This window comes from Lepisosteus oculatus, chromosome 2 (genome assembly GCF_040954835.1).
Source record: "Lepisosteus oculatus isolate fLepOcu1 chromosome 2, fLepOcu1.hap2, whole genome shotgun sequence".
Taxonomy (NCBI): Eukaryota; Metazoa; Chordata; class Actinopteri; order Semionotiformes; family Lepisosteidae; genus Lepisosteus; species Lepisosteus oculatus.
This window is the reverse complement of record NC_090697.1, coordinates 69,234,366-69,260,630: the sequence shown is the minus strand read 5'-3', so window position 1 is coordinate 69,260,630 and position 26,265 is coordinate 69,234,366. Positions and strand designations below refer to the sequence as shown.

The 26,265-nt window shown below is 49.7% G+C and overlaps 2 protein-coding genes across 40 annotated transcripts in view; both read right to left on the bottom strand.

The window, feature by feature from the left end:
* Positions 1 to 2,384, bottom strand: part of ogdhb (oxoglutarate dehydrogenase b) — a 49,779-nt gene extending 47,395 nt beyond the window's left edge. For all 3 annotated transcript variants that reach the window (XM_069181825.1, XM_069181817.1, XM_069181822.1), the window contains exon 1: positions 2,224 to 2,384. The gene's annotated coding sequence lies outside the window, so the exon portion shown is untranslated. The remainder of the gene's footprint in view (positions 1 to 2,223) is intronic.
* Positions 2,385 to 4,709: 2,325 nt separating this feature from the next.
* Positions 4,710 to 26,265, bottom strand: part of LOC102696029 (calcium/calmodulin-dependent protein kinase type II subunit beta) — a 75,916-nt gene continuing 54,360 nt past the window's right edge. For 10 of the 37 annotated variants that reach the window (XM_069181844.1, XM_069181863.1, XM_069181880.1 and 7 more), the window contains 9 exons: positions 25,633 to 25,677; positions 23,182 to 23,230; positions 21,900 to 21,998; positions 20,827 to 20,964; positions 18,986 to 19,135; positions 16,969 to 17,044; positions 16,360 to 16,454; positions 15,876 to 16,110; positions 4,710 to 14,810 (listed from right to left, as the gene is read on the bottom strand). In XM_069181844.1, coding sequence (XP_069037945.1) covers positions 15,878 to 16,110; positions 16,360 to 16,454; positions 16,969 to 17,044; positions 18,986 to 19,135; positions 20,827 to 20,964; positions 21,900 to 21,998; positions 23,182 to 23,230; positions 25,633 to 25,677 — 885 coding nt within the window. In that variant the 3' untranslated portion in view covers positions 4,710 to 14,810; positions 15,876 to 15,877. The remainder of the gene's footprint in view (positions 14,811 to 15,875; positions 16,111 to 16,359; positions 16,455 to 16,968; positions 17,045 to 18,985; positions 19,136 to 20,826; positions 20,965 to 21,899; positions 21,999 to 23,181; positions 23,231 to 25,632; positions 25,678 to 26,265) is intronic. The other 27 variants (XM_069181951.1, XM_006625335.3, XM_015360097.2 and 24 more) reach the window with 6 other exon arrangements.

Genomic DNA, 26,265 nt, shown 5'->3' with positions numbered 1-26,265 from the left:
AGTGGCATGTTTGAGGATACAACAGTAACAACAGAACTCAAGCTGATGGCTCCCCCATCTTCAGGACTGCTCCTGTGCTCCGTATGCAGTCATGTGCTTTCCTGCACAATGTACCACATCAGCAATTACTGTGGCTCTCCCTCGTCTTGCTACAGCAACTGCCGTGAAGTCTAACTCCATCGATCCGTTATCGGAAAACTGCGGATTGCTGATATGCATCCTGGAGCCTCTCTCCCAGTGGTTGGGATACTGTGGATGGGACACAGGTCCGTCACCGGGCCCGCTATACCTAGTCAGCAATTGTTTTTACCAAGTGCTGCGATTCCCTCCCACATTCCAAGCTTCTCACAGAAACAGACCCAGGCTGGAATCGAAGCCAGGACCCAGTTAACTACCATGCTGCCCTCCATTCCATTTGTATTGAGATAAACGTGAGGTGACTAAGCTCCTCGTCCAGTGCACACATACAGACCTCATCCACTCAGTGCTGTACATCACGCTGAAGCTACTATGAATCATCGGCACTCACCACTCACGAGCAGCACAGCACTGATGCGGCTCATCACAGACACCCGTGTCTGTGAAACTCACTCGTTCCTCTACGTTACATCTAAAACTTCACGGTGAAGATTGTGCCGTGTGCACCAAGCCGAACAGCATGAAATGAAAAAATAAGGCCCGCGCCTATGCGCCGCACAAGGTGAGAACACAAGCAGAAGGAATGATCCAGGACCCAGAGAGAGTGGACACCAAGCAACAACGCAGCAAACAGATTGCGACTGCAAACAACGCTAGCAGGCCTGTTGTGAAAGGATGACATGCCTCCTTCCTAAGGTTATTGGAATGCTTTCACAGAGGTACGTTATGATTTTTTTTCCTTCTCCAATTACAGAAGAAGAATGGGCTCCTGTCGACATTCTTGTGCAAGTCCCTGCATCACTCAAGCAGGGCTCTGAACAAGTCACAGGCTTCGCATCCTGCTGGGTAGCCCCAGGACTGTGTGGACTGATCTCCAAGTCCATCAGCACCTTTAAGCCCTGAGATGTATTTCTATCCGTTTCTAATTTTACTGTGAAGATGGTGTACTGTGAAAAGAGATACAAAAGGAGTGCAAGCTCCACATGTAAATGGCCAAGAAAAGATCTTATATAAAAGATCACCTATATGCGAACTGCACACTTTTAATTGTGAAATGCAAGAGATACTTCATTTTTTACATGTTATCTGCTTTTCAAGCCCTTGCTGCTTCTACAGCCATGTATCTTCTGTTCTGTTTGAGCTGAACAGCGTTTGTGGCTGAATAACAGACAACTCAAAAGAGCCCTGTTCAGCACAGACCCAAGAAGAGGCGATGGTGGTTGGGGTAGGTCCCAGCACATAGAACTTTGCCCTTTTGCTCGTTTATTTCTAAGCGTTGGAGTAATTTATGCATTCCTCATTATGTATTGATTGCTGAAGTCAGCATTAAAAAGAAAGACTAGAGTACTGTGCGGGGCTGTAAAAAAAAAAAAGTGTTATCTCGCCTCATGCTTCCAGGAACGCACACAATGTGCGCACACACACGCGCGTTGTGTGTGTATGCGCGGGTCTCTTTTCATGGCAACCCGTAGCCGCAGTGAGTGCAGCAAAACAGCCCTCCTTTAACAACTAGGCAGCTTTCTGCAGCACGGGGACCCGGTCACAGTTCTGCGCTGAACCTCCAGTGAAGTTCCCAGAGAGCCTATGTCCCCCCCGCGTCTTGTTTGTCCCACTAGCGGACTACGCTTATGTCCTGACCTTGCGTCCTCGCTATACTGCACTTTCTCTCCTTAAACTCAACCAAGCCCAGTCCCGCCCGGCTCAGTCCCGCCTCCATCCTTGCTAAAAGCTACGCTGATTGGCTGCGTTAGCAGCAGCCCGCCTACACCGCGGCGGTGCGATTGGGTCGTCGCTACTGTCCATCACTGTGTCCTTTCCTTGCGTACCGGGTTACAGAAACAATTTTGCTAGAATATTTCAGCCACCTTTCCTGCAGGGGAAAGAAACTACAGCCTGGCATTCCCAAGGCCTGCCCGGGAGTTCAGACAGGTACTACAGAAGGTCTGCTCCCATCGCTACCTATTACTAAAAGATCCTAAGTTACTTCTCTATGCCGTCACAGAGATGTGCTTCATTCCCCCGGTTTTTAGTCGCGCCGTTCTTTTTCTAAATGCAACCTATCTAGAAATAATGCAGAGGACTTACGTTTTGTTCTCCTTTAGTCGGTTAGCGGGTGAAAGTCTGTAAGTATTTCGGCGAATATTAGTTAACTAGCGGCTCGGCACCTCACAGCCGCACTGCCCTCCGATTCTCCAGACTGGAAATGACAGCGCGCGGAGCAAGACTACTCCGAGTCCAGGCCTTCTGCGTCACCGCGCTCTGACGTCACGAACAGGAATTTTGGCGTGCCGCACCCTCACGCTGGGAGACGTAACCTTAGCTGAAAGGACGAGCTCGCCGTTTGTTAAGCGTATTGTAGTGCCCGTTAGGAAAAAATATTTTTTGCTAAATAAATATAAAAAAGAAGCAACCGTTTTATTCCTCAGCTTTTTACATTGTGAATTACACGTAGACAAAATAAACTCTTTAGGAAGAAGTTTGCTACTTAAAGTCCTGACGGGAGGAAGCGTCCTGATTTCACGAGGTCCGGTGTTTACTAGTTGGGTTACGCTCGGTGTTAAATCCAGGCCCCGAGCATTGGGAATGTGCGTTGCTAAAGGTTTTGTCACACCGTGCTGTGTGTGAGTGGGGAGCCTCCCTAACCTCTTTAAGATGAGTTCACCTGTGTGTTGCTGTGGTCTTGGCCCCTAGAGACCAGAAATCTGCCGCTGCTAGGTGACAGGATGGGATGTGAATGGGAAACTCTAGAGCAGCCTTTGGACAGTCATCCCTGCTGATGTAATGAAGGGCTTGGTGGGAGTAGGCCAAGGGTGGTTTCTCACCCTGGTTACAGTCCGCATGAGGCGTGCCTGCTCCTGACCAGCTGTGCTCCTCTCCCACCTCAGCAGAGAGGCCGCTGCTGCCCTTCCTGAGGCCAAAGAGTGGTGGTCAGTTTTACAGCTGTGTGAGAAGTGAAAACTCTGTCCACCCCCACCCCAAACACCACTGCGTGAAACGCTGTCAATTCAAGCTTTATCTTTTTCAATTCAAGCTTTATTGTCCCCTAGGGGAAATTAGTTTCACGACACAAACACAACACAATGACAAATGCACATCATCAAAAGGGAAGAGAATACAGAAGTGTTACAGGAGAAAAGAAACAAGAGACAAGGTAGTGACTTTGCATTGTTCAAGAGTGATTGCAGTGGGGACGAAAGATTTCCTGAGTCTGTTGGTTTTATACCTGGGGGGCACAGAGGCATTTCCCAGATGGGAGAAGTGTGAATTCACAATGGAGGGGGTGAGACACACACTCCCTGATGCTTTTGGCTTTCTTAGTCACCCTCTGTTTGTAAAGGATGCTTAAGTTGAGGGGTGAGTCAGAGAGGCCCTTCCCCCAGTGCAAGCTGCACCAGTCTCAGAAAGCGCTGTGCCAGTGTGATTCTGAAGTCTCTGTGCAGGCCTGCTGCCTGGTACAGAAACATGCTGTATGTCTGTCTCACCTGCATCTGTATAGCTGGTGTGGGAGCACAGTCCATCTGCGTCCGTGCAGGCCTGCTGCCTGGTGCAGAAACATGCTGTGTGTCTGTCTCACCTGTGTCTGTATAGCTGTCTTTGGGTGTGGGAGCACAGTCCATCTGTCGATGTGAGAGGCTGCGTGCGGGTGTTGTGTACATGTGCCTCCGGGGGTGTGCGTGATCTCGCTGTTATCACTTCGCCTGTGATAGTGAGTGCTGGTGGGGGGGGGCGGGGGGGGGTCAGGAGGAGAGACTTTGTCCTTTGTTGTGCAAGGAGGAGCTGGACTCTGCTCACACCAGCCTTGCAGCATCAGCACAGCGGGGCGCCGAAGGGGTGCCGGGGGGGGGGCGCATCTGTGGCCAGGTGGAGGGGTCAGAGGGGGATCACGTCCGCAGGTGCGTCGATACGAGAGCCGTCATTTCCACGTCACGAGAGGTTTCTGCCCTGTCAGCTGGTGCAAGTGCATTCCTCCTCTCTGCCAGAAATCAGCGAGACAGCAGCTGGCAATGAGGAAAGGGAACTCTTCGTCCGCCGGACAGACTGCAGGAGACACCGGTCACCACAGGGTGTCATCACCTTGCCCGGAACACTATAACTTCCTCGTTTTATCAGCTTTTGCTCAGTGGCAGCTAAAGAATCTGGCTATTCCATCCACCCATCCCTTTTTAAATTCTTTATTTAATTAAGGGTTGTGGGGGAGTGCCTATCCCAACAAGAAACAGGCACAAGGACACCCTGGACAAGACAGGACGGCACTCCATCACCGGGCACACAGACTCGCACCAGGGCCAATTTTCCCAGATGCCAACTCACCCAGTATGTCTTTGAACTGTAGGAGGAAACTGGAGCACCCAGAGGAAACCCATGTGGACCTGGGAAAAACATACAAACTCCTCACAGACAGTACTCCAGGTGCTACAAGGCAGCCATGCTAGCCAACGATAAAAAGACATTTTAATTAGTTTAAGCCAGGATCCACTGGATCAGCTACAGTCCTTCTGGCATTTTCAATGTTTTTCAGACAGAGGAAACGACAACAGCAAGGAGAAAGAGAGAGAGAGAGAAGGGAGGGCTTATATTGAAGTTGTTGCTTTTATTGATAACATTTTAACACATTTCCTTAAGTCAGAGAACACATAGAGCACATCGGAGAACAGTAATCATCAGAATAATCATCCGAGAAATAGAGTAGTTTAATATCTTCATAGAAACCAGAACTGACAGAAACAAAAAAGAAAAGAAAAGAAGGTTTTAAACTGCGGAGAAACTATACTTTGAAAAGAAGGACAAGGGGGGGAAGAAAGGCAGAAGGAATACTACAAAGAGTCGTCAGCTCGGTGTTGTCAGGCAGCAGGAGGAGAGAGAGAGAGCAGCGTCGTACAGAGCCGAAGAGCTGAGCGGACGCAGGACCACCTCTCCGCGGGGCAGGCGGCTTGACCCTGGGCTGGAGGAGCGACGAGAACCCCGAGCGAGTCCGGGTAAGCCCCTCCCCCCCAGCTGCTGCCCCTCCCTTTCTTGTTTCGGAAGGGCGGTGTGGTTCCCCCGCCAGCTCCCCCCCACCCTCGCTGCGGGACCCTGCAGTGGGACTGTGACGGGAAGAGCGAATCATGCTACACGGATGTTAAGGTCCTGTCGTCTTCCGGCGGCGCTGCTAGGGGCACTGGGCGAGGACCAGGGCTGCACTGGCCTTCAAGCGACACCTGAGCGCCTGCCGGCCACTACCGCACAAGCTGCGTGGAAGTGCTGGAGTGTCCTAGTGTCGCATCGTGGGCGCCTCCTGCTGCGATAAAGGGCCCGGGATTAAGATTAAATCTGCACCATTTATTACAAACGTGCCACACCCTTGTCTTTAGTTTTAGTGTCCTTGGAATAATTTAGTTTTCAAGCCACAATGCTGTTTGTCCTCTAAACCAGGTCAATCGAGATAAAAGATTATAAAACACATTAGATCTACCCTGAAGAGAAAACAGAATCGAAAATTTGGACCCCGATGGAGATAAGGAATAAACTGTTTTAAACTTTTGTTTTTACCAAGGTGCAACTGCATTGTAAAAACTGTGCCTTCCACATATCATGTTTAAATAAACATGGCATTTTCAATCACACGCAAGCTCTTAACAACAAACGAAAATAATTACTGTTCTATCAGCCATTATTCTTCACTTTTTAATCGAAAATTTGACAGCATTGGATTGCGCCATCTAGCGTACGTGTACGTAGACCGCAGGTCTTATTTACAAAGGAAATTCAGCAGGATTAAAAGCAAACGTATACTGTTTTCTTCGGACACCCGGCAGCTCACGTACAGGTTTGTCTGGAGTTTCAGACTGAAAAAACAAGAGAATTCAAGAGCGAAATAACTGTAACCCATAACCGAGGTGTTGAAAAGTGATGGACTGCGCTGAATTTCAAACCAAGTAACAACAGTCTTGCGAGTGGTCATGGCTTCGTGATCGTAAACTGTATTTTGACCCTTTTAAAAATAGACGATTGACTGAAGAATTTTGATTTGATTTAGTGGAGCAGCGGTTTCCCCGCTACAGGTGTACGGCGTGGAAGGCCCCACGCGGGGCATCAACAAGCGCAGACTTTGCATTCGCACGAGGCTACGGGAGCGGAACCTGCTGCAGCTGAAGTAGAGCAGTCTTCTCTTTAAAAGGCTTCCGAAAAGGCGAGACCAGTGTACAGTGTTTGACTGAAAACAAAAAGAATAAACATATCCGTAGGTTTGAGGGGGCGGAGAAACAGAACGGCTCTCCTGTCGACTGAAAATAGGGTTTCAGGCGCCCTATCACAGGTGGTTCACAGGTGGTTCACGGGTGTTGAACGTCCGAAACCACGCTACCAGGTTAAGAAGAACCAGCCCTAGCGGTCAATACAAGTATTGCAATCCCCCCCAAAAAAGACGAAAACCGATGCAAGTCGTCTCTCATCTCGATTTTTTTTTCACCCAAACAAAGGGGGAGGAAATTATTCTCCTTCCCTGAGAATGCAATTAAAACAATGGAAGATGATTTAGTAGCTAGACAAGAGTTGGGAAAAGAAGACTCTGTAACAGAGTGAAATGGGTCAGGCTCCTCTGGCAGTGCTTGAGAGGAGCTGGCGGTAGCTAAGACCATCAGCTGGGCCCGCCAGGAGATGGTGTGACTGGTGTAGAGCCCACCCCCCTCGCCCCCTCCCTGGACCGGCAGCTGTGAGAAGCATGAACAGGTCCCAGCCCCGCAGACCACAGGAGGCATGTCTTTCTGCTCCGGTAAGAGCCTGCGGCAAGGCCAGAACACTCTACAGCTCCCTCTTCGGAAGAGGCCAGCACCTCGGAGATGAAGAAGAAAGAACATAAGACTGGTCACCAGGAGACGCGGAGGAACGCAGGCTGCAGTCTGGTGTGCTCAAGTGAGATGAGCTTGACTTGGGAGAAGAGAGCTGAAGCCTGGTCCAGAAACTCTCCTGAAGAGGAGATCATGTGACCTTGGAGGGGGGCTCACAGTTCCACAGACCTGCAGTTGTTCCAGCTGCCAGGAACATGTGACTGGGACCCTTTGGTTCCAGAAAAGGACAAACGCATGGCCAGACTTTCAGTCATAGCCGTCAGGCTTTTCCATGGAAGACTGTCGGGCTTCGAGAAACTCTCCAGAACCCCAAGCAGAGGAGCCAGCAAGATGCTGAACTGGGAAAACTGCAGCAAAAGTCCATTGCATTGACCTGTGACCTGAGGGAGAAGAATGAGGTCCTACAGCCTAATGAAGAGCAGAAGAAGAGTCAGTGTGGTCATCTGAGACACTGATGAGTGAATGCCCATTTCAGAACCACCTGACACAAGAAAACAGCGAGCTGCAGACCCAGCTATACCATGAGCCTCCAGGCGGTAGTAGAGGAGGCCCAGTAGGTAATGGCCATCCTCCTAGATCTCTAGTCCAGAGTCTCTTGCACTGCAGTGAAGTAGTCCGTAGAGGTGTTCCCAACTCAAGCAGGCCCTTGCGGAGAGGAGAGGTGGAGGACACAATTCTCTTTACAGAAGCCCAGTTACAGACCAGCCAGAGTAACAAACTACTCCAGAAAGAAGAACTCTAACAACTGAACGTTTGTCTACACTCCTAATCTTTTGCTGGAAAACTCTGTCTGTGGAAAAAGATGCCAAGAGGAAGCGAGTTCTCCTCAGACTGAGAAGGGCAGTGTGCAACAGCTGCCACGGCAGTGACAGATGGAGGAGCTTCGGGAGGTCTTCCCATGGATGCACAGCAGGAAATCGGGCTGTAGGAAGTGAAAGTCATTATTAGCCCTTCACCATTTTCCCTGGGGAAACCCTATTGACCCAGCACAAGGAGGCAGAAGGGTCTCGGAGAAGACTACAAACCTATAAGCAAGGTCGTCCTGTGCAGTCTGAAGACTTCTGGAGGAAGGTGGAGCAGGGGAGGCTGCCCTGGTCCCCAGATCCAAAGGATTAAGATGTCCCGTCTTAAGTGCTCAATGGGGAAGAGTACCGTAAGGTCTTGAGAGTTTTACCCTTTAGCCCTAAAGGACTGGGGAAGTACCATATTTAGTCTTTGGGAAAGAACTTGGTCCTTTTCCTGGGGGAAAAGAGATTGCATCCTCACCTCAAGTCTAAGACTGAAAGAATTGTTATGGAAAAGGGCTCAATCAAAGAGGACGGCTCCCTGGACTGGATGTTAAAGTGCTTGTTTAGGAGGAGTAGCACGTCTCCTGAATGGACTGGCTCTGCCTAATGATGCCTCACCACCTTCAAAATCCACACTGCGTGCAGGCACTAGCAAAGTAAGCAGCCATAAAGACCCGTCTCTCAGCTGCAGGGTATTTAGACGGCAAGATGGTGGACATGGGTGGGTAGGAAAGGTGCAAGAGAGGAAAAAGTACAGTTTGGCTCGTGGTTGCACTCTCTGAGGAGTGGGTTTACTCCAAGGGTTATGAAAGGAAATGACAGCAGGGCAGAGTACGGTGTGCTCACTCCAAAGGGTTGAGGGTAGCAAGAGGGTAGTCTTGCCTGAGGTTAGAATGGAGGCTGGGAGTGGTGTCTGAGCCCACTAGGTTGGGCAGAATGGAATCCTAGCAGACGCAGTAGATGGTGGCATGGGTGCTAGTCTGGGTTCTTGAGTAATAACCCTGCCCAGACAGGATCAGCCTGGCAGGGTTGAGTAGGTTACTAGGTCACTACTTCGAACAGCTTCCTGGTGGTTGAAGCTATAGTGTTGGTGAATTAAAAATGAGGGGGGGAAAAAGACAAAACGGGGGTAAACTTAATGGCTTTCCCTTTCCCCAATAAGGGAAAGTTTACGGTTTACACATCTTGGAGGGGATGTGGGTTGCTGGGTAGGGGTGGGAGGAGTGGTCTAGATTGAATGGTTGGCCATGAAGAATGCACCTACCCGCCACGATTCTACTTCATACAAAAATCCCCGCTGAATGCAGGTCCATGGGATATAAGGGCAGTGGTGGCCAGGGAGCACTCCTGGTGATGTTGGCTAGGGAGAAGAAAGCCCCGTCTCCCTGCTGCTACTGTGAGTTTTCCAGGGGAGGGAAAATGGCTGCGGTTGTTATTTGACAGAGAAACAACTCACCCCACCAGCCTCCCTGACCTAGTGGAGGTCATGGTTGAACAGCTGCAGAATGGCCTTCGTCTGCAGATGGTTCCTGGCTTTGCAGGTGTTCTGTGTTTTGGCCATGGTCCTGTTGATGCCCTAGCTTTAGCGCGTTGCCTTGCGTTAAGCTGTAACTCCATCCTGGAGATGGAGCTGGGTGGGGGTCGTGGGGGAGATGTGCAACGGAGCTCATGCTTCTCTGAGCGTTTGTGTTACAGGTGAGCGGTGTAGAGGCCATGTAGGGAGAAAAATAGAGCAGGCTTTCACACAAGGTTATAAGCACAAAAATCTATGGTGGCCAATTCAGATCGATCTATTCCATAGAAGCTGCTCTGCCGAGTCAGGCTGGTATTAACCGTTAGAGCAGGGACAAACACTTGTATCGTGCTTTTTCACGACTAGCATCATCTGAAAAAGATTTTATTCCTTATCAATTACAGGGTCTGACATTCAGCAGTATTTCAACGTCAAGGATAAACACTTCAAATTAAACATTTAAATCAATGAATTAGCTCGGTTAAATAACTGGCTAATACTTCCAAGAGCGCAGCCGGATAATCTGTGCCTGGGTGTGATCCATCTACAAATGCACGTGCTGTACGAACACGCTGCTCTCGATCAGCTCTGCAGTGCAGACTCCCGCTGCCGTGACAACACTGAGCCCTGTACAAAAGCATGCCATACAATCATCATGACAGGTTTATCATCATCATCATCATCATCTTGAGACAAAAATAGTTTTATGCACTTACAAAGCTCAGAAAATAGAGAAAGGTTCATAGTTTTACAGCATTCAGTAAAAAAACAAAAAACACCAAACTTATTGTCCTGTAGAATGTCATGCAAAGAAATCCCATCTATGATATTACTAGGTAACTGCAGGTCAGCAATATTTTTTCTTAGATTTTTTTTTAAAATGATTATTTTTGATGCTAAACACACTGAAGAACAAAAGACCATTTTCAACATGCGGCTATTTCTCCTGGGGGGGGTATTTTTTTTTTCCATTTACAGTTTTTTTTTTAAATTGCGCGCACGCACACACATCCATATCATCACATCAAGCACCGGGGTGAACAAAAAAAAGAAAAGGACCAAAAAAAAAAACCCCTAGCGCATCACAGATTGCAAGTGGCTTGATCGTACCGGTTTTTGCTTAACCTTCAAAGTCTGTAACTTTCCCTCTAGTTTGACTCCCCCAAGTCCCTTCATGGTGAACCCAGATGTGCACAAAATGCCTCTGGAAACTGAATTTTCACCCCTAAAATCGGATCGCTCCAGCAGGCTGTCTCCAGACAGAGCAGGTATCAGCAGCTGGTCTGGTAACAAAAAATGATTTCAAAATTCACCCTCATCTTACTTTCCACAGAACATTAGCGTACGTGAAGGTACTGCAGTGAATTAAAGGAGGCTGTGTTTTGCCGGAATTAACTCCTAAATCCTACAAGTTTCAAGGCCCTTAAAAAAGATCCCTCTACATGTCCTTGGTCAGCTTGTGATCTCCCCCCGATCCCCCCCCCCCCCCGACCCAGACTGTGCACAGCGTCTGTACTGCCTGGCCTTTCTTTAACTGAATCAGTGACATCCTGTCTGCAGTACTGTTTGCTGCCATTTCCAAGCAGTGACACTGATTCCACTGGCCTGCACAACAGATGTGTTCAGACCCAGCTGTATGGGTCTTGCTGCCCTAGGGAGGTCAGCAGTAAATACGGGACTGCACAGTGCGAGCATCACCAGTGCCACAGCAAATTTCACTGCTGGACTCTCCTCTGCTGCGCCTCCCTTCCTGCATCGTCACAGTTTCCCTTGCAGCTCCCTGGAGCGCCACATTGCTGAGCACAATGTTTGCTTTGTGCTTCGAGGGCAGCACACAAGAAGGCTCGGTGCCTCGAGCTGGCAGCCTGGTCACTGTGTCCCTGCTCTGAAGTGGGATGAACGATGGGCATGCAGCCCAGAATCGGGTCCAGGCATCAGGTTCTGCACAGCCAGGCAGTGCCAAGTATCCATAGCACAAAAGTGGTTGGATTAAAACTAACTGGGATTTCATACTACAGAAGAGCCCTCCCCCATCAGTTCAACATGCTGGAATTATCCACGTTCCATGCCAATGGTAAAACTTTAAGCATATGCATCAGGCCCTGCGTGATGCGTAAGGCCAGGCTCCCGGGTTCGAGCACGTTTGTATGTGCTCCCTTTTTCCATGTGTTGTCACATACCTAGCATCTGTCTCGTCAAGACTGCTCAGTATAATATGGGAAGGCTCTGCACGTCTTGAAGAATTATACTTCTTCAATGCCACCCCTCACGCAGAACGAGAGGTCTTGTTTCCTGTGCTAGAGCTTTGTTTTACAGTGAACAGCCTCCATACTTTCACACATCCAAGCACAAGGCTCCTAAGACCAGACCACTTACAGACCGCAATGCCCCAGCCCTGCTTTGGGGGGCGAATTCCAAATCCAGGTAAGACTGACCCCTCTGTGGATTTGGCCCTTCCTGTCACCGGCAATGTGACATCAAAACACTCCCCCCCCCCATCACACAGCTTACTATAATAACAGCAATGAAACATTCGACACACCCATGGCCTTTTTCTGAAATTTGGAAAACTGGTAAAAATAAAATAATAAAAAGTACAAATAAATACAGAGATCATTTCAACACACATGAAATAAATTAAAACTTTCAAAGAAAGCAGACAATCCCCCTGAAAACTCCCCAATAACACCGTTCAAATCCCAGTGACCTACATGAAAACAAGATGTCCAAACTCGCTCCTAAAGTGAACATGAATCCCAATCAAATAAATACAAAATAATAGATATGCTTCAGTTTCTGACCTCTTCACTCAAACCTGCGCGTGTACATAGAATTCAGTACAACGCAGCCCCTCTGCGCCTCAGAGGCTCCGAAACTGCAAGAAAACCCCTTATTCCCACACATGGGCCTCATTGCAAGACCCGGGAAATAAGCATTCCAACCCCTCTGCAATGGCGGGGCGAACAAAAACCCGGAGAGACCAGTGAAAAAAAAAGACGGATTTTGGAAAACGCCTCTGGAGAGCTTCCCGCCGATGCGTATCCCCGCGCGCAGATCGCCAGGGAGAGAAACGCGTCTGCGCAGGAGTCTGCGCCAGTGGCGGTAAACCAACCTCGGAAGAGATTTAAAGTGAGAGCCCCTCCCCTGCTTTCCCTTCTTTCTGCTCGCCTGCAAACTCTACCATCACCACCCTGACAAGGAGAAAGAGTACCGAAGCAACAACAAGGATCCTGCAAGCACCGTCTATGGACCATAGCCAATAAGACGCTGAAAAGCACTTGGTTTGACTCTCCGCTGGAGATGGAGAGACTTTCCATTACCAGCATCAGCTCCCAGAAGCAGTAAATCTCTTCGCTGTGCCTCTTTCAGTGACAACGCCCAACGCCAAACACAGCAGCCTTCCTCAGAGAGCAAATGCACTCCTCCAAACCCTAAAGTCTCCTGCAAAAACAAGTCCGAAACAAGACACACCTCCTGCTGTCCTCATTAGGATACAAGAACAGACCCTGGGGTGTGGATAACACTTGTCTGTAAACTCTGGTAATTATCAGTCAGTGATGAGAGAGTCTGCTCTGCAGCCCCAGAACATCCAGGAACATCCACTTTCTGCTACATTCCTTTTTAAAAACTCCACACAACACCCACTGCATTTCTCGCTACGGGCATCCTGTTTGCTCAACACAGATTCGTCTTCGCTACCTGTGGATTATTGTCAGAAACCTCACATCCCCTGTTCTGGTCCTTCCCACAGTGGGCTGATTGCCCGGGCGACACCTATCGCCGACAGAAGCTACGTTCTCGTACTTGCAGAGTACAAGCTCAATCCTGGGCTGGGACAGCTGCGTCCTGGAGCCAGCCCCCCTGGGGGGGATCCATTCCAAATCCAGAAGCAAAGCTGACCCATCAGGCTTATCTTTGACAGCAGAGAGTTTTCCAAGCAAAAACTGGGACAATGCAAATTGGGATCTTATAGTACAGCAAAGCACAGCGCAGTTCTCTGGGAGCTGCAGTTGTAAAACTATGGGACGGTACAATACTGGGAATATTTTCATGATGCACTAGTATAGCTGGGTATGGAGGAAAGGGTTGCATGCAAGATGAGGCGTTGGCGTGTATGAGCCTCTTTGCTGGAGAGAGTCGGGCACAGAGAGGCTCTGCTGTAGAAAGTATTAGTACAGTAAAGTGGGAGTCTAGTAGACTGTGTTAATACAGAACAGAAGACAAGGCAGTGGAGGAGCAGAATGTAGGAAGTGTTATAGGAATACTGCACTGTGGCATGCTTAGAAAAGTATATCATACTACCACTGTCCAGAAGAAATGTAATATAGTACTTTTGGACTTGTGTAGTAGCCATATGCAGTAGATGATGTTAGTATAATACAGGAATTTGGTATATTATAGCGCAGCAAGAGAAATCAGTATAGTACTGAGATACGTTCCTGTAGAAGATGCAGTACTTTGAAGATCCATTCACTGAGGTGATCCCCAGCACAAGCCCTTAAAAGCCAAAAGTCTCACAAAAACACAAAAAACTAAAAACAAAACCTGTCACTCATGCTCATTAGCCTCATATAGCAAACTCTCCAGCACACAAAAGGATCCATATCACACTAAAGGGTTTTCACAAAATTATCAGACTGGCAGATTGGCAGAAGCAAGATAGCCAATCGTAACCCCTCTGCCCAAGTACGCATAGAAAACGTGAACCAATCATATCGCACTGCTCCAAATCAATCCCGCCCTCCCACCGCCTTCAAACTAAGAAAAACCTCTCCAGTTCTGACCTGGGCTCTCCTCTTGTTATTCCATTTCAGAACCAAACCACACAAGAATCGAACCTGGGCTGCTAGTAGAATTATAAACAGACAGAAGCATATACAAAACTGCCAATGTGTGTTTTACTCAAGCACGATAAAAACAGCCACTGAGAATACTGAAAAAACACTCATGCTTTAAAAAAAAAATTAAATATTCCTCTCTTATATTTCTAGAAACCACTGGCATCAAGAATATGAATTGTACAAATTACATATACAATCGCCATATTATAATAACCATAATCATAATAATATTAATAATAATAATGCATTTTGTTTAAAACTTTACATACTGTATTCGGAGCGCCTGTGCTTGGCACGGTAAACACTCAGCCAGTCGAGACAGAAATGGGATGACGTGATTAAAGAGTTGATACACAAACATGTGAGCGGATTAATACTGGACTGTTAAATAAGTCTTGTTTGATTCGCTGCTGATGCTGCTACTGTTGCTGCTGTCTTGGTCTTGAGTGGCGGTTGTCAGGATCCTTGGTTGTCATGCCGGAGGGTAGGTGAAGTGGATTATGGGATGGGTAAGAGGTTGTCCGGGTAGCCGGTAGATGATCGCTGGTCAGCTGGAAGGTTGCGTTAGCGGGCGCAGCACAGCAGCGGGCGGTTGTAAAGACGTGCATGCGGGTGAGGGCGCTGGCTCAAAGCTCGAACCCTGGACTCGCTCCCTCTTTCTCTCTCGCTGGCACCCTGTCAGACTCGGGCATTGCGGCCGCCCCTGCAACACAGACACAGCACAGGGCGCGGGTCAGCATGGGACCAGCGGCGCTGGCCAGTCCACCGCGTCCCTCGGTTTCAACAAACCTGCACGAGAAGCAGTCAGTGGGTACGCAGAGCTCAAAGGTGTCGCGAGAACCTGTGGCGAGGAAGAAGTACATAACACCAGATTCCTAAAACAATCCCCACCACACCCGAGTTCACACCTGATGTGTTCTTCTACACAGAAAACACAAGTCTGGAAAGTAACGTGAGCATCTTCAAGCGATGCGAATTCAAGAAACTGTGAAAACAGTTCTAAGGCACCGTTTAAGCTTTGCAACATCAGATCTTCTGACCTTCTTTCAAGAATGTGGTTAATCAAGCATGGCAGAAAATGATTCTGTGTCCCACTCAACTCTTATTTCTTGCAGCTACGGACCCTTACGCTGGGACTGCTCACATCTCATCTTGCTGTGCTTGCATCTGTGACCAGTTTATGAAGCTATACTTCTTATTACAGTAACATCCTCTATTTCTCTGACTTACATTGCACCTGAATAACAATATTAAGGAGAACTAAGAACATCAGCATAATTATTTATTCAATTTTGTAACCCCAAGATAATATACAGAGAACACTAGAACTGCATTCTAGATAACCGAGCACAGAAGAGATGAGGGGCCAGTGTAAATGTACTAGAATTATTCTAGATAAGCGAGCACAGCAGAGATGAGGGGCGAGTGCAAATGTACTAGAATAATTCTAGATAACCGAACACGGGAGAGACGAGGGGCCAGTGTAAATGTACTAGAATTATTCTAGATAAGCGAGCACAGCAGAGACGAGGGGCGAGTGTAAATGTACTAGAATAATTCTAGGTAACTGAACATGGGAGAGACGAGGGGCGAGTGTAAATGTACTAGAATAATTCTAGGTAACCGAAAACAGCTGAGACAAGGGGCGAGTGTATATGTACTAGAATAATTCTGGATAAGCCAGCCCAGCAGACACGGGGGGCGAGCGTAAATGTACTAGAGCAACTCTCGGCAGAAGGCAGAGCTGGGGTGGGTGGGCGAGCCGTACCTTCACTGTAGCGGCGCGGCAGGGGCCCCTGAGCAGTGGAAGTGCACGTTCTGCCACTTGCTGTCGCGGCGGTGCCACACGCGGGTCTCCTCCGACTGGCTGCTGCGCGGCCGGCCCTGGGCGTCCACGAACTGTGTCAGGCGGATGTAGGCGATGCAGGCGGCGTCCTCTCCGATCAGGTGGACGTGGGGGTTCAGGATGGTGGTGTGGATGGGCTTACTGTTCTTGGACAGCACTGAGCGAGAGCGAGGAGGAGGAGGGAGGATTGTTTTTGTGACATGAGAAGAGCAGTAATTACACGGCACAACGCCAACTCTTAAGCTGCACGATGACTGCAATCGGACTGTCTTTCACAAGGCCTGCTGAGCCCTTGTAACGTTTGTTTTGTGCTTTCCCCACATGCAGGCCTTCTCAAGCATTCTGCCCACCGGATTTCCTCCCCCAGCGCCTCCCTCCTCCCACCCTCTCTTCCCGGCACTCTTACAGTTCTCAAAGTAGAATCTGTGGAAGTCCATCCCCTCCACTAGGTTGCCCAGGGCCTCAGGTTCGAAGGAGGTCAGACCGGGGTCACATATTTTCCTGTGGGGGGAAAAAAAAACAAAACTGAACTTCCCCGCTGAAAGAAACTCATACTGCACACTGAGAGTGTCTGAAATACACCAGTGGCATCACAGGCACAGAACTATACGGCGGATTAAAAGAATGACACTGTATCCTGGGAGACAGAGGAAAAAAGCTCAACTCGCTTTGTGCTTCAATTTGTTCAATTTCAAGACTTCCTGGTTATAACAGAGAAGAAAAAAGGCCTACCTCAACACGGCTTCATTTTAACTCCACTAGGCTGTCTGTCTGTGCAGAATTGCTCAAAATAAGCTAAGGGTGCATGAAACCTCCAGTAACCGGTGCATATTTTGTACAAGATGCTACAGCTGGTAAAATGACTCAAACTACAGTGCAACACCACTGTTGTGCTTAAGTGCAGCGCAGAGACACTGCCGAGCATCAGGGTCTTCACCGCCCTCAGCCAATCAGAGCTACCCCAGGACAGGCCCCTCGGCCCCGCCTCCCCCTGCCCTCCGCCCCAGCGACTCACGCGTAGGCCTCGAAGTCTCCGTTGTTGACGGCCTCGATCAGCTGCTCCGTGATCTTGATGATCTCTTGCTTGCGTGCTGAGGAGGAACCAGCAGCATCGTTACTACAGAGCGTTGGCACTGCCAGACCCAGCCAGCTGCAGGACGAGTGCTCACCTTAACCCGCACCATCATGACCTCACACAAACACACACACAAATTCAAAACCTCTTTCACACGCTCACTTCACATGTGTCACGTTTGCTGGTCCCTGCACGCATTCCACAAGCCAGTCACAAGTTCACACCTTCGGCCTCACAGATCACCCCGGAAACACCCCGGCCTCCAATCAGGGAGTTTCCTGACATCCTTCCAGATGTACAAAAAAAAAAACTCTTACGAAGAGCGCTCGAGCTCCCACGCACAGCCTCTTTTGTGCTCTCATACTGTAAGGACATTTCATTGACAAGTCGCACTTCCAGGGGGATCGTGAACAACATTTCCCTTTATATCTGCCACTAAATTTGACTCACTGTGCACACTGGGCTGCAGTCAATGACTCAATATCCCTAAGTGCTCTCCAAACGCATTCCCTTGAGCTAAAAGTGGAGGAGATCAAAGTGCGGCAAAGCTTTCCATTTAGATAAATATACATGCAACATGTACAGTACATAACTACGCGCAGTACGAACATAGTAAGGCCACTCGGACAGGGAGGGTGAGGGGAGTGGGATCAACGCAGTGCTGTGGGTGTCCATTTAATAAAGCCACAGTGCTTTAGCTCCAGGACCACATGGGCCATCAGTCTTCTTACCTACTGATCAGACGCTAAACAAATAAGACAACAGCTCCGTCAGGCCCTGCACATGGGATCTAGAGGAGCCTCTCTCACGGACCCACAGCCGGCTCCTTACAGCTGGCCGCAATGAGAAAGCAGCTCGTCGTTTCTGCGCGGCTGTAGCTGCAGGGGGCCCGAGGAGCCGCGGACAGGTCGAGACCGCCCTTCCTCCACCTTACCTGCCGGCCTGTTATTCATGATGGAGCGCGCCACCTCCTCACGCACCGCCGGCCGCTCTCCGCGCGCGCAGCATGGCCTCCCCCTCTCGCACACGGGTGCGCTCTCCCGCTTCCGTGTGCGTGTGCCCTCGTCCCCTGCCGGCTAGCCCAGGATCTCTGCAGCGCGCTGTGGTCACTGCATCGCCAAGGCCCGGCTCAGTGCAATCCACCCTTCCCTTTAACCAGATGGAGTTGCTCTGCCCGGCCCACTCTTCCTTTTCTCATTTTGGTCCTCCCCCCCCCCCTTCACTGACTCAGTCGTGCGCAGACTGCTGACCTCAACATGCTATTCTCGTCCCCCTCAGTCACTTAGATCAGATTTGCTCCCCCCCTCCTCCCCCCCGGCAGGCCTCGGCTGCGGCACTGTCCCGGGGTGGGCGGGGCCGCTGGGAATCCCGTACACACGGCAGGCGGATGAGCGTCACAGTTAACGAGAGGATAATCCCCTAATAGCCAGGGCCGGCTCAGGAGGCATCAAAAAGGCATCAGCACCGCGGCAGCAGGCTAGCAGACAAGAGGAGCCGCTCCTCACTCTGGAAATTCAGAAACGTCTTGCGGGTAGCAATCTAACTTCTGAAAGGATGGCTTGGGGACGGATAGCTTGGAGCTGCAAAGGGAAGCTGCAATGGCCATTGATGGATAAGCACTTGAATAAGGGGAGTTTGTTTAAGCGTGCATCAGCAGCAACACTTCAGGAAAACAACCCCCAGCCCCGTACACAGTCGTTCACCACTGGTCCATGCTCAAGCTGCTCAAGTCCCTTGACAGAGATCAAAGAGCACCTGATGCATCGGCTGCTAAAGACAAGTAAGGCAGTAACTGCTGGCTCTTCCTCCAAGATCGCCACAGCGACTGAAGCAGCCCTTTGTACCGAGATGAGTCGCTGAAGGCTCTCAATGGCCTGCACTTTGGCCACCCTGTGCTCATACTGCACCAAGCAGACAAGCTGTAAAACACAGTGCCCCGCCCCCAGCCCGTACTCACTCTGTGGAGACATAGAGGGGCTGGAGGGGGGCAGTGGGGGGGGGGAGGAGCGGGGCGGGGGGACAGAAGGCCTGGCAGACACCCCCTCGGAGTCTGAGTGGGGGGCCGACCCCCGACGCACACTGCCCACAATGTCTGTCAGCCGGGACGCTGGGGCCGGGAGGGGCAGGGGGGTGGGGCCAACAGGAAAGGAGACAAGAACAGGATGAAAAAATAAAACACAGAGAAATGAGACAGGAAAAATGTGCGACAGCAGGAAAAAAAAACGAACTGAATGAACTACGCTCACAGAATTGCTAACGTACAGCAAGCTGACGGCCTCTATAGAGTCAGGTTTGGAAATCCACTGCCATGTGGATGATAAAGGCTTTTCAATTGTGTCTGTGAGACTGGGAGAGAGCCGCAAAACAGGCGTGAGAGAAGCGTGGAGTCACACGTGTGGAACTTTTACTTTCTAATCAAACCACATCCACAAAGCCACATGGCCAGGATTTCTGGGGCGCTCTAAAATCATGTTGTGTGTTTCGGGGTTCAGGCTGTTACCCACAAAAAGTAACACAACACTACAAAACTAGAAATACACTGTGCATACATCTGGGGTCAAGTCACAATGAGTCCTTCAGTACCAACTGTAGGAAATAATTCCTTACAGAAAATATTCAAATTCAAAATACAATCCGATCGATCTTTAAGATGAATTACGCAAGAAAGCATGTATGACAGCAAAATCTCCAAATCCCACATATGAGCTCAGCATGATCCCATGTATATGCACGGTTTCTGCTGCTAATATGCATAAGTGATGTAATGACAGGCCACAGGGGTGCGTAAGGCAATTTCAAAATGACCCTGCATACATACTGTTCTTGTCAGTTCCAGGGAGCAAAATCAGTGGAGGAAAAAAAACATACAATGTAATGAGATAATGAAAGCAATGCAGGAAGACATCTCATGGATTTGCTAGGGTGGTATCTATGCCTATTGAACCTGCAAACCCACCCGGCACGAAGGACTGAGACGCGCTACAGGGACATCCAACAGCCAAGCAGAACAGTGACAACGTGAGGTGCATCGCACAGTGGTCAGTCCATACGGGAGCAGTCATGCCCTGCGTTTCAAAGCGGGCTGCACTCCCACAGCAGGGTAACCAGGAGGCACGTGGCCTGTTTAACAGTGCCGCCTTGAGTAAAAAGACCTGCGAGAAACATGCCTGCGAAAAGGAACTCATTTCTTTCAGAGCACGAGGGGACAGATTCCCGAGCCACAGTTTCTGAGCTGGAAAAGCAACCAGGAGGCTGTGAAAACTGATCTGCTGGGCTCTCTCAAGTGGCAGCACGACGAGGGCCTGGGCTAGATAAGCGAATAGCCACCAGCCATGCCAGCCACTCTTCCCATGATCCTTGGATTCTATCATTTTGTTTTCCATTCTGACGTCTCTCTTGCTGCCTGGGGAAGTCAAAAACTGCCCACACAGCGGATCAGAAATACGGTAGGTCGAGGGAACCTCTCTGTAAGCCTGCAGAAGCTGCCTGACATGCTGTTTGGGCCTGCATGCGGGGTTTTGTGTGCTGTGTGTGGCGAGGAAGGGCTGTATTTGTGAGGACCAAGAGTCAGAGGAGGAGCAGCTCCTGAGAGACGGGTCCGGGGACTGGTGAGGGGATCCTCACGAGACACCCGGCGTCGTCTTTCAAAACGAAAAGCACCAAAAGCCAGCAGTTTTGGGTCGACTTGCACCCCATGTCAGAGTGCCAGCCAGCAGGAGGTCCTCTCAAGTACAGAAATGCAGGCAGCAGTGTGAACGCAGGACCTTGCGCCTGGGCCGATCTCCATGCTGTACTTACTCTGGAGAGGAATGACAGGGGTGTGGGGCGGCAAGGGGCCCTGCTGGGGAGCTGGGGCACTGCTGGCCCCCCCCTCGCTGTCAGACCCGGGTCCCGAACCCCTGCGCACACAGCCCAGAATGTCTGTCAGCTTGGAAGCTGAAGGCGCAAGGGGTGGCGGTTGGAAGAGAAGCAGAGACGTTAGGACTGGAAGGGAGGGAATTAAGAGTTTGTGCAACACAGGCATCACAGAGGGGCAGGCAACCGGCCTGAGAAAGGGAAAACCTCAGACTTCCTTCAGCTGGCATCGTCCAGCGAGGCTTCAGCGGACACGCACAGCTCCAGCTTGGACTTGTCTCCAGTGCCTGTGCTAACCAGGGCAGTACTACTGGCCCCACGGTCTGAAATATACTTCCACTCACGTTCCCTGTGTGTTCATTAAAAACTACTCATACTAGAACAATTTATCCCTATCAGTCTCCGAATGTAAATTATGAGGGAAGTGCTTGACAAAATCAAGTGATTAAAGGAATAAATCATTTAAAAACTGGGCCTAACTAAGAGATCTTACATGAATTTTGTAGATTTGTTTTGTATAGTACCACAGCTGCAGCTAAAGCAGTTCCGCTTCATACCACAAGAGGGTACAAGGGAGTAGTGTGTTTTAGGCACTAATACACGTGTATTAAAAGCAGTAGCAGGGCTGTTGGTTATTCCATATTAAAGGGGGAAAAGGGGGAGATCATTACAAAAAAGAAAATCAGATTGCTCCTCTTCACAGCATGAGCTGCAGTGAAGTATTAACTTGGAAGAAAAAGTGGTGCAACTTCACTAGAGACAAAAAACAATCTTTGAACAATGTGTTCTTTAACCACACCGTAACAATGTTAAGGAGTGCAGTGGAAGGTGAAGTAGGATGAACAGGCTGAGTAAAGGCTTTTGGTTTTTAGAGGTCCATCTGTCTGTTAAAAGGTGTTAAAAGATTGCAGCCCCATATGCACACAGACACAGCACACAGACTCGCACATCAGCTCACACAAGTGGTGAGCTTGCATGAGGGGCTGGCAGGACTGGGCATGCTCAGATGGACTTACAGAACACAGCGGGGGGCGGGCTTTGTGGTGATTGGACGGCCTCCGAGTGCGAACCGGAGCTGGACTGGGCCTTTACTGAGCTGCTGTCTAGACTCTTCCCTGTTCGGTCAGGGAGGGGGGAGAGTGGAAAGAATGGATGGAAAAGGGAGAATAAAAACATGAGAGGAAAAACAAAAGAGGAATGCAGAAAAGACGGACTCGGGGGAGGGGGCAGGTGTCGACGTGAGGCCAAGGAGAGGGGCGGGGAGGAAGCCACTTGTCCGACCAGGGGCAGGCAACATCGGCAGCAACCACCAGCCCATCTGGCCACCAGGAGCGAGAGGACAGGTCCGACCTCACCGGACAGAGGCCAGGACACTTTCCTAAGCTGTGTCCAGCCTGGCAGGTTGTGCGCTTGTGAAATCCCACGCCTAAGGGAGTGGATTGTCTGCTGACACCTTACTCAGCCCTACGCCGGGAGGGAAGGGAGGCTGATATGAGCACTGCAATGCAAAGGGCTAGACAACAAAAATACACCAAAACGAAAATCTCAACCCACACCTCCTCAGTACTACAAATATTCCCGTAGCACAGCTGGTCCCGAAGCACCTGAAAACACACTTTTTGTGATATCTTTTACCAAAAAGAGAATATTGATACAGTTTTCATTACAAGGAGATTTCTGCTCCATGGCTTCAGTGGCAAAAGAGGAAAAAACACCAACTTGCATCTGGGACCTGGAATGAACTGAGACTGTGGCAAAGCACAAGAGCTCCTCTGTTCACACCAGCAGCTGCTGCACAGGGCCTTGTGCTGAGTTTCCTCTCTTTGACACAGGCACACACACAACACCTCTCTCACACACACACCACATCTCACACATTCCCCTGCCTCTGCTGCACTGCACTGCTGCTCTCCGAGATGTCATTTAAAATAGGCTTCACACCTTCTCTCTTACTTTCCTCACATTGCTAAAAATACACTGCAAGGTGCCCTTGCTCTGTCCCGGGCGAGTGCAGCAGCACAGGGACAGATCTCGCCACCTGAGATGTCTGTGTCTGACACTGTGTGTGTGTGTGTCATACAGACCCCCAGCGTGTGTGTGAAAAGTGTGTGAATGTGTGTGTGTGTGACAGAACCCCGGTGTGTGAATGTGTGTGTGTGTGATACAGACCCCCAGTGTGTGAATGTGTGTGTGTGACACAGACCCCCGGTGTGTGAATGTGTGTGTGATACAGACCCCCAGTGTGTGAATGAAGGATGCCTGGTGTGGGTATGTAAGGCAGTTTAAGCTCAGTCATACCTTTGACATCCTCATCCTCAATGGTTGTGTTACTGCTGTCAGACGACTCCTGCAGAGACCAGAAACATATCTGTTAGTACACACCATTACTCATCATGTGCACACACACAAACACGCCTCCTTTAGGCTTCATTCTCTCACACACCATATTTACCCACACACCCACTTACCTGTTACAGCCATCGTGCTCCCACACAGTCAAACACTCACCCACATCACTCATACAGACAAACACACTCACTGGACACACTGCCGCACAAAACACTGGAGCAAACAAAGACACACAGGCCTGCCTACTGCTTTTCATTTCCAAAGACTGAACAGCACAGGAATGAACTAATGGAACATAAGAGCAATACAGCAGAGGTCACAAGTTGTGTCACAGCCAGCCTCCTTATCCATTGGATTGACTGACTCAGAGCTAAGTCATGGCCCTGCCATGGTAGTGATACTTCTAGTTGGGGAAGAAAAGAAAAGTCTGACAGCAGTTATAGCTGCATCCACCAGGTGGCAGCACAGTGTCATAGTGGTGACGGACCTCAGAGCATCCTGCTCAAGCACAGTGCCCGATCAGTCCACCCAGTACACATGGGTCACACCCCTACACATACACGTTTGGTGACTCTCTTAAAACGTCATGTTCAACACTGAAACTTCTTTCCATCGGTTGAATCCTCGTTAATACAAAAACATACTGTTCAGAAAAGGTCCACCTGGCAAAAGTTCTTTGCATGCCCAACTCTGCCCCCCCCCACCCCCGCCAGGCGAGAGCTGAGCTCTACAGCCGTCTCTGCTTTGCCTCCTCTTTCTGTCAGTTCTGCTAGTTCTGCCCAGGCTGGTCTCGACACCGGTCTTTAAAAGCCGAGCCGCACCCAGCTGGGGTTTCCGAGAGAGGCTCTCCAGACCCCCCCCCCTCCAGTTGTTACGGATGATCGTGACGAGGGAGGCAACAGGAGAGAGTTGTCCTTGTTCTCACTGGGGGATCTGGCACAGATGAACCGTCAAGAGGCTTCAAATATGGACGATAGCCAGCATGCGATCCCTTTAAGAACACCACAGGCCTGAAAGCCGTGTTCTGAGGCTGACATGAATAGGCCAGCACTAACGCCCCCACCCCAACACTGGCAGCTTCTCCTGACCCGTCTCCCTCTCAGAGGGCACAGCCCTGTGTCTGGGCTCCAGGGCAAATGCCATCATCGCTGTGCCGTACGTGGATTACGACTTACTGCATTCTTTCGGACTGAATTTCAGCCGTGCAGGACAGACAACAGAAACAGACAGGATAACAGAAACAATACGAGAACAAACCCAAACTCCACAGCTATGACATGTCTAATTCTCCTCTGGGCGGGAGGCGTACAGTACACCACAGACTGCTCCAGGAAAGTGACGTAGCTACAGACTGGCAGGGCTTAACTGTACAGGGCACAAGCTGCTATGATGAGGTGTATGCTGCCAAACGAGACTTGTTTTAGGCACTGGGTGGTGATGAACAGAATGGAAGTCAGAACAGAGAGAAAGAAAGAGGCAAGCAGAAATGCAGACAGAATAGGAAGTGGAGCCCCCACCGACATAGGCTCGGTGTGTCAGAGGTCAAAGGTTTTCCGTGCTCATAATGTGCTATCATTTTCCTGTGCTCAGTCTTTCACTTCCTAAGATTCTCACACTCCATGTGAAAACACAGAGGAGTCCTCACTACATCACCTCTGCTGTGCGGGAGGACACAGGTCTCCTTCGTTAACAGCTACTCCAACTAATTGCTAAAAGGCAAATTGTCCAGTTAAATAATATTTTTTTCATTTAAAAACTTCTAGAACTACCTTTCTTTCCCAGAAAGGAAACTGCAGCAGGGGCTCTAAATTGTGCATTTTAATTTAACTTGCTAGTACGTATTTTTAATGTATTGGTAAGTCTGTTTGAACTGTCTATCATTATCACCTTTGCAGATGCCAGTTTACAAGAGGAAATTGTTAATTCAACCCACCTTTGCCACTGAAGAAAATAATATCTGCCAGTATACCTGCAGCCCAGCTGAGCAGCTCTTTATATACTATGACCTAGCACCACAGTGCCAGAGCTTCAGAACCCACTTCTGGCCTACTGACCAGTGCTGCTATTCCCTGGTCAGCCACAGGGTGGTGCTAGCGTGCACAGGATATTATCCCACCAGGACTAAGAAAAACCCTGTACAAACTCAACACCTAGGACTGGGGACTCCCAGTTTACAAAGCGACACAACAGGGATCAAACTCTGTGACCCCTAGAGAGCATGGCTCACCCTGACCCTGGTGAAACCAGTTTTGACATGAATATACAGACGCACAGGGTGTAGCACAGGGTGATCTGCGTTGGGCAGGCATACGTCCTTGTGTGAACAGGAGGAGTGACAGTCAGGCTGCAGAGAACAGAAGGAGGGATGCAGACAGAGGGAGAAAGGAAAGAAGGATGTACCTTGATCCCATCCACTGGATTATGGATAACAGTGGTCTGAGGCTCCTAGAGAGAGAGAGAGAACAAGAGAGGAAGGAAGTGTGGGTGTGGTGGGGGTGGCGAGAGGTGAGAGACAGAGATAGAGAGGAAAGTGGTGAGAAGCCAGTAGAAAAAAAATTGAGATGGAGAAAAGAGCAAAGGGGAAAGAAAAGGGCTTCAGCTCGGAGAAAGAGAATTAAAGGTTCCAAGACAAGAGGTTAAGGGATGGGGGATCGATCCAAGAAGACACCTTAAGCCGAAATAAAAAAGAATAGTAGCACGCAGGGTAATGAAAGCCGTGCCCGCAGTTAAGGCTGTGTTAATAACTCTGCTTTGATCGAGCGCTGTCCGAGAACTGAGGGCAGCCCCACACTTCAACCCTACTTAACTGAGCAACCCCTCTTAGACCTTAGAACTGCAGAGCGTCCTAGTCCTAGGCAGCTGGTGTACACCCTGCAGCATGTTGTATCCTTCAGCACGGGGCCCTTGCTGTAATATTAACTCCCCACAGTGCGCTGACCATAACAGTACAACAACGTCTGCTGCAGAGCAGCGCGGCACAGAATCGCACTACATTAAACAGCTCTTTATGGACAAAGAGCTCCTGCATGCAGT